Source organism: Carlito syrichta, unplaced genomic scaffold (genome assembly GCF_000164805.1).
Source record: "Carlito syrichta isolate Samal-C Ts95f unplaced genomic scaffold, Tarsius_syrichta-2.0.1 Scaffold316251, whole genome shotgun sequence".
Taxonomy (NCBI): Eukaryota; Metazoa; Chordata; class Mammalia; order Primates; family Tarsiidae; genus Carlito; species Carlito syrichta.
Genome location: NW_007260347.1, coordinates 405398 through 413812, shown reverse-complemented (window position 1 = coordinate 413812; position 8415 = coordinate 405398). Strand labels below are relative to the sequence as shown.

General features: G+C 51.3%; 1 protein-coding gene across 1 annotated transcript in view; it reads left to right on the top strand.

The window, feature by feature from the left end:
* Positions 1-8195, top strand: part of APCDD1L (APC down-regulated 1 like) — a 51069-nt gene extending 42874 nt beyond the window's left edge. The window contains exons 3-4 of the mRNA XM_021706964.1: positions 866-1418; positions 7452-8195. Of these exons, the coding sequence (XP_021562639.1) occupies positions 866-1418; positions 7452-8195 (1297 nt within the window). The remainder of the gene's footprint in view (positions 1-865; positions 1419-7451) is intronic.
* The last annotated feature ends 220 nt before the right edge of the window (positions 8196-8415 follow it).

Here is an 8415-nt window from a genome sequence, read left to right as displayed (position 1 = left end):
ATGCCCGGCTGAGTTTTTGATTTATTGTAGAGATGAGGTCTTGCTGCCCAGGCGGGTCTTGAACCTGCGGGCTCAGGCAATCCACTCACTTCAGCCTCCCAAAGGCGCGGGATTACAGGCTGAGCCACGGAGCCCGGCTCCACTTCCTGTTTTTACAAATAAAGTTTTATTGGCACACAACCATGCCCATTCATTTACATATCCCCCATAGCTGCCTTGGTGCTACAGTCACCACTTCGAGTCATTGCAACAGAAACCATCTGGCTCAGAAAAACAAAAACTATCACCCTACCCTTTACAGAAAGTTTGCTGACCGTTGGGTAAGATCAACAAGGCTTGCCACAGACACAGATGAAGCTGGCTCAGGGAAGTCAACCTGAGGAAGGGAGACAGAACGGAAGGCCCATCATTCTTGCTTCACTGGCTCCTCCAGCCCGCCATTATTTGGCAAGGATGGGAGGGAAGTGGGGGGGGATGGGCGGGGGCCAGCCCTGGGCCAGGTGCCAGGTGCCAGGAATCCATGAGGAAGGAAGCAGACAAAAGCCTCCCAGAGCTCACAGCATGGAGGTCTCCAAAAGGTTGCAAGGGAGCCCCCAGTCAGGGAAGTTAGAACAGAATGAAGGGGAAAAAAGCTAGAAGGCTTTTTGTTGAGGCCATAAGGCTTTGAGTGAAAGGCCCCAGCCCCAAAGGTGGAGCTGACTGAGTGCAATCAGGGAAACTGAGGCTATAGGGGTGCAGGCCTGAGTTGAGGCCTGAAATAGAGGCTGGGGAGGGGGAATGGGCAGGAGTCCAGCTCAGACAAGAGAGGGGCTCACAATGTCAGTGCTCACTTTCTACCCACCCCCGCCTCCTTCCACCCCGGCAGCTGTGAGGTGCGCCCCGGACCGGAGTTCCTCACCCGCTCCTACACCTTCCACCCCAGCCGCCTCTTCCGCGCCTACCAGTTCTACTACGAAGACCCCTTCTGCCAGGAGCCTGCTCACTCGCTGCTGGTCAAGGGCAAGGTCCGCCTGCGCCGGGCCTCCTGGGTCACCCGGGGCGCCACTGAGGCTGATTACCACCTGCACAAGGTGGGCATCGTCTTCCACAGCCACCGAGCCCTGCTGGATGTCACTGGGCGCCTCAACCAGACCCAGGCTGGCCAGGACTGTGCGCGGCGGCTGCCCCCGGCCCGGGCCTGGCTCCCTGGGGCGCTGTACGAGCTGCTGGACACCAGGGCTGAGGGGGACTGCGTGGCGGCCCTGGGCTTCACCATGCACGAGCTCAGCCTGGTCCGCGTGCAGCGCCGCCTGCAGCCACAGCCCCGGGCCGTGCCCCAGCTGGTGGAAGAGCTGTTCCTGGGGGACATCCACACCGACCGGGCAGAGAGGCAGCACTACCGGCCCACCGGATACCAGCGCCCGCTGCAGAGCGCCCTGGTGAGTGCGGGGCCCCTGAGAGGGCGGGCGAACTCAGAGCCCCAGCCCAGCAGGCCCAATGTGATCTGGTCCCTCCCTGGGGCCCTTTCTGCCCTGTTCCTGTCAATGCCCCCCACCCCAACTCTGGCCTGCTTGCCTCGGAACATTTGCATAGGCCTTGTCATCTTTTCTCAGGCCTTGACAAGGCTGACTGGCTTTCTCTGGAAGGAAACGCTGGTTGGCCTTGCCAGTCTGATCCTCCCCAGCCCACATCCCCCAGATATGGTCCTCATGGGCTCGGCAGGATCCCGTTCCTGCCCTTGCTGAGCACATGGGCCTGGGCAGGCTTCCTTCCCCCAAGTTGAAAAGTCCCTTCCAGTCCCCACACTACATAATTCCCATGCTGACCTTGCCAGCACTCAGCACAGCCTGGAGTTGATCTGTTTGCTCCTCCATGCCAGCCCTTCCACCAGGGCGGGGTCACCGTGGCCACCTAGCATGGGCCTGGCACACAATGGGACCAATATACGTGGGTGATGAATTAGGAAGAGGGCGGCCCTCCTCTAGGGCTCCACTGGGGCTGCTGCACACCTGTCCAGAGATCTCGGGGTGAACTGGAAGCAGAACCATCAAGTGCGGCCCCCATGCTAAAGTCCAACACCACATTGCCTGGGCATCTTGTTAGGGTGCAGAGTCAGATCTAGCGGGTCTGATGTGGGGCCTGGAGTTCTGCGCTTCTAACAGGCTCCTAGGTAAGTGGGGAGACTCTAGTCTAAGGGAACTGCCGCTCTTTGAGATGCTCCTCCCAGACTCCAAAGTGAATTTCACTTAAGCTGATTATCCTAGATTTTGAATGAAGCCATCACAAACATACTGTCCTAAATGCAGACAGTCTGGTGACTTTTTTCTTCCTGATGGGTAAACAGGCAGAAAGAAACTTCACTTCATCTGTGTATCATCCTTCTGGCACATAGCTCAGAGCCTGGCTGGGGCAAGGGTGGAGACTTGTGACCTCTTCAGTATCAGAAATCCCTCTGGTGGCTTATGAAGCCTAAGGACTCCTCCTCCAAAAAATTGTTTTTTAAAAGCATAAGATAAAATATGTGGAAACCAATTCTATTAAAATGGTAACCCAAGTCTTAAAACATCAACTTGTGAAATAGGAATACTATGAATATCCTATCCATTGTCGTCCTTATTTCAAAGCAGCAGTGAGTATAAGCAATGTTTCCAGGATCTGCAAACTGCTGGTGTGACACTGGCAACACAATCAGAGGTTCTGCTGATGCTACTGGGTTTGTTGTCTACAGTCACAATTAGAAGAAGTTTTCTCTTTTACTAGTTAAGGGTTAGTGGAAATTAAGTTGAGGGTAGGGCTCTAAGTGAAGAACTTCTGTGGGAGACATCTAATGAATATATTTTGAGAGTGAGAATGAATGGATGGATGATGGATGGATAGGTGGATGGATGGATGGTAGATAAATGAGTGGATAGAAGGATGGATGGTAGATGGATGGATGGATGGATGGATGGATGGATGGTGGATAAATGAGTGGATGAATGGATGGTGGATAAATGAATGGATGGGTGGATGGTAGATGAGGGATGGATGGATGGATTGTAGATAAATGAATGGATGGATGGATGGATGGATGATAAATGAATGGATGGATGGATGGTGTATAAATGAATGGATGGATGAATGGCAGATGAAGGGATGGATGGGTGGATTGTAGATAAATGAATGGATGGATGGATGGATGGTAAATGAATGGATGGATTAGTAGATGGATGATAGATGAATGGGTGGATGAGTGGATGGGCGGATGGTAGATGAGTGGATGGATGGATGAATAGATGGGTGGATGGATGGATGGGCGGATGGTAGATGAATGGATGGATGAATGGATGGATGGGAGATGAATTGATGAGTGAGTGAATGGTAGGTGAATGGATGGATGGGTGGATTGGTGGATGGTAGATAAATGGATTGATGAAAGGATGGATGGTAGATGAATGGCTAGATGGATGTTTGGTAGATGAGTGGGTGGATGGATAGCTGGATGGGTAGATGGATGGATGGCAGTTGAATGGATGATAGATGGATGAATAGATGAATGGATGGATGGATGGATAGATGGGTAGATGGGTGGATGGTAGATCAATGGATGGTTGGGTAGATGGGTGGATGGTAGATGAATGGGTGGATGGATGGATGAGTTCAGCATCCCTATTGAGTACTCTGAGCCCTTAGGCCATCCTCATATCATTCAGCATGTATTTAGTGCCTACTGCATACTAGACACTCAAGGTACTAAACTAGGTGGGGCAAATCCTCATCCCTGGGAGCAGCCACTTGTCAAAGCCTCAAGGGGAAAGCACTGGGGATAAGACAGACCTGATGCCCATCTGCCTTCCTCTCCTTCTCCCCCCGCCTCCTCCAAACCCACGATCCAGGCAGCAGAGAAGGAGGACGACAAGACGTTCTCATAATCAGAAATCAGCCTCAGAGTTCTTTTTATGACCTCAAAATTATTCCCCATTTTGGCAGCCAATGTTCTAGTCTGGCCTGGCATTAATCCTGCTTAGAGGAGAGAAGGCACTGGTGGTGAGTTGATTACCAGCTCCACTACCTCATTAGAAGGGGGGAGAGGACAGGTCCCAGGGGGTGGTATGGGGGCTGACAATTTCATACGTCCCCAGGCAGGGCTCTGGGCCATTGCTGTCCCTGCCCTCCCTGCTGCTTGGGCAGCCTGAAATGTGATTGAGAAGCAAAACACACAGAAATGTATGCAGAGACCAGCAGTGCCAGATGTACAGACATTAAATTAAATGTCCGCTCACCAACTGCCCCCCTTCTTGGGAAAAAAATAAAGCAAGATAATTTCAAAGAAGGAAATGCTGTAGATAAATCCCCAAATAACGAATTAGTTGTTACCTCGCGCTCTCCAGGGCTCAAGCCTTGCCCACAGCCCAAACCAGATGGTAAACATGAACATTTTTAGAAGTTAATTTAAAACCAATTTGATCCCCAAATTCATTGCCTGGATATAGAATCCTAATCAATCAGCCAACACTCGACCAAAATCATCTGAGCTTGTCTCTGGTGTCACCTCTGGGGGTTAATTAGAAACTGTTATGTGCTGTTTGAGAAATAACTTTATGTAACAGGCTTAAGCCAGTAGGAGTTTGGCTTCTGCACAAGTGTGAATTCGGCTGGCTGGGGGCATTGTTGATTAACACGTGCGACTCCAAATCTCTGCAGAAAGATGCCGGGAAGATTTTTCATGGACACAGGGAGCTTACTTCACCACCTTCAAAAGCATTGGAGAAGGCAGTGCCCTTTCTCTCCCCAGTGTCACCCTAAAAACTTGCTGGTTCTCAGTTTGTTTCTGTTATACCGAAAACCAGCTGCCCCAAATTACCAACTAGCCTCCCCAGTGTCCTCTCTGCAGATAATAGCCTTTTGAGTTTTCGGCTTGTGGTGGAAAGGGCAGTGCTGGGATTATTTTGATGTCATACATTATGTCCTGTCAATACACATTAGTATGATAACAGTCAGAATGTGGGCTAAATCAGAGTAGACTCATCAGTTGGCATCCCAGTTACTGACTCTCCAGCCAACCACGGAGCTTGCTTGCTCTAGTTACAAGCATTTTTTGCAGCCATTTGCTAGAATTTCAGAGCACCTTGAGTTCTCTGAGTCAAAATCCTTCAAACCAAAAAAATATATAGTCTTCTATAATATGGGAATTAAGGAAAGTTTAGGTTCATCATAAGAACTTATAAAATGTGACAATCCCCCACCAAAAAAACACTGTCCTCAATCATCCAATATTTTCTTTCTAAACCAGAACTCCCAATCACCACTTGTTTGTCATGGAACTCACCCATCAGTGATGTGTGGAAATGTGGGGGCGGGTTGCAAGAAAATAATATGTTGGAGCCAATTTCCTGGCTGGGCCCCCTTCCCTCGCCTATCCTGCTTGGACCCCTGACCTTAAGTTTTCTTCTGGGATGGCAAGAGCACATCAGCTCTGACAAGTAGCTATTGCAAAGCCATCTACCTTTCAGAATGACACTCTGGACTAAATTCTGGGCTGCAGCTCCTTTTATATATTTACATTGAGAGAAAGCAAGAGAGAGAGAGAGGAGAGAGAAAGAAGAGAGGCAAAAAAAATGTATACACATCTTAAGAAGGAAAAAAAAGTATTAAAATAATAATTCTCAATACAGACCAATAACAAAAGATGAATACAAGTCACGTTTGACTTTGCAATTACAAGAGATGCTCAAAGTGGTTACCATCAGCTTCCAGACACTTCTGATTATGGTGAACTAAAAGTAATCCACAGACAACATCTCTTAAAATGTGTGTACATTTTCTGGTGCCCCTGGAATATATCTGTATCTGGTTCCTTTTTAGCCTCTCCTGAGCCTTTTCGAGAAAACTCCAAGATGCAGGCTGACTCCTCCCACGCAATTTGGTTTTGTGTCTGTTTCCTGTTGATCTGTTTTACTGTAAGCCCAGCTTATGAGAATTTGCAGGGTAGGGCCAGGGGACAAGGGTTAATTAGGCCAACCATAGAGGAAAACCAGCCTGGAGTGACTGAGGGCCATGGTTACATCTGAAGACTCGAGGGGGGCTGGTTTTCCCCATCATAAATAACACTGGAGTGAACATCTTTGGGCTGCATGCTCTTCATGACTTTCCAGTGATCTCCTTGGCCCACACTCCTAGCAATGGACTTCCAAAGGCCTGGGAATGGTGGTGGGCTTTTATCCCTGTTCCCGTATCCACTTTCCAGGGGCATGGGATGATGGATGCTCACCTTCCACCACTAGATTCCTGAAGATAGAAACCTCCATTCTCACCTTGTAGGGAAGATGCACCTGAGGCTTCCCACAAAGAACACACAGGTCTCGGACAGGCCAAGCTTAAACCAGGCTGCCTTTCACTTCCAGGCCAGACAGCCGAGGCAGGCCAGCTGGCCCTCCAAGTCTCAGCTCCCTCACGTGGAACGCTTTGCACAGCTTGTGGTGCTTAGGAAGAGCCTGGAAGGCTGAGGACACAGTAGCAATGAACAGGGACAAAGACAAACATTAACAATCGAATTCCAGGACCCAGCAGTCTAGGCATGAGAAATGACAGCTTCTTTCAGGTCCCAAGGCATATGTCCATTTATTTCTCATTTATTCATTTTCAATATGAATACTAACTCATACTAAATACTAATAATAATTCATACTAAATACTATACTAATATTTCATGTCATATTTTGCACAAATTTGTGAGCCACGCACTGTGCCAGACTCTGGGAATCCAGTAGCCACAGAGATAGTCCTGGCTTTCTAGAACTTACTATCTGATGAAGGAGGAGGTGTGGAGAGAAGAGAAAATACAGGAGAATGGTACACCTGAGAGGAAAATAAGAGAGGGGCTGGGTTCGGTGGCTCACACCTATAATCCCAGTGCTTTGAGAGGCAGAGGCAAGAGGATCCCTTCAGCCCAGGAGTTCGAGACCAGCCTGGGCAACATAGCCAGATCCCCAAAAATAAATTAGCCTGGTGTGGCGATGGCACCTATAGTCCCAGCTACTCTGGAGGCTGAGGCAGGAGGATTGCTTGAGCCCAGGGGTTGAAGGCTGCAGTGAGATATGATCGTGTGACTGCATTCCGGCCTGGGTGGTGGAGCCAGACCCTGTTTCTAAAAAATGTCTCAAAAAGAAGAGGGTGATGTGATAGCCCCAAAGCCCACTTTACATGGCGTAGTCGGGAATGGTCTCTCTGGGGCTGGGACCTAAGGCATTGAGAAGGAGCTGGCTGGAGTTCCAGGTGGAAGAGGAGCAGGTGCTGAGACCCTGGGGAGGGACTGCTTACCTGGAGGCACAAGTAGCGAGCAGCGAAGGTGCCTTGGTAGCGGGAGGCAGGCAGTGAGGGAGAGCAGTGAGGGAGAGACGGGAGGGCTTCTGTGTCTTGTCGTCGGTCCCGAGCCGGGGTTCCCTGCAAAGGCTGCCCCTGGAGCACCACCATTCTTCTGCTTATTTTGCCAGCACCACGCGCGGCCCTGCCCGGCCTGTGGCCTCATTGCCCGTGCCAACGTGCACCACCCACCCGAGCTGCCACCCCCGCTGGCCCTGCCCCTGCGCCTGGGCGGCTGGTGGGTCAGCTCAGGCTGCGAGGTGCGCCCAGCTGTCCTGTTCCTCACCCGACTCTTCACCTTCCACGGGCACAGCCGCTCCTGGGAGGGGTATTACCACCACTTCTCAGACCCCAACTGCCGCCAGCCCACCTTCACCGTGTACGCGGCCGGCCACTACACCAGGGGCATGCCATCCACCAGGGTCCGTGGCGGCACCGAGCTGGTGTTCGAGGTCACGCGGGCCCACGTGACCCCCATGGACCAGGTCACTACGGCTATGCTCAACTTCTCTGAGCCAAGCAGCTGTGGGGGCCCCGGGGCCTGGTCCGTGGGCACCGAGCGGGACGTCACAGCCACCAACGGGTGCCTGCCGCTGGGCATCCGCCTTCCTCACGTGGAGTATGAGCTGTTCAAGATGGAGCAAGACTCCCTCGGGCAAAGCCTCCTCTTTATAGGACAAAGGCCGACTGATGGGTCGAGTCCCGACATCCCCGAGAAGCGTCCCACCTCCTACCAAGCGCCCCTGGTGCTCTGTGGGGGGGAGGCCCAGAACCTCTCCAGGCCTCCGCTGCAGATGGCTCCCCGCGCTGGAGGTCCTCATGCTGTCCCCCTGCCCCTTCTGCTCCTGGTCCTAGGATTGGCCTTCCTTGAGTGACTGTGACATTGGTCTTGACGTCAAGATGGTTTTTCTGAGGCCGGATGTGATGATTCGTGCCTGTCATCCCAGGGCTTTGGTATGCCAAGGTGGGAGGACTGCTTGAGCCCAGGAGTTTGAGATCATCCTGGGCCACATAGCAAGACCCCGTCTCTACAAAAAATAAATTAAAAAAAAATTAACCAGGCATGGTGGTGTGTGCCTGTGGTTCCAGCTACTT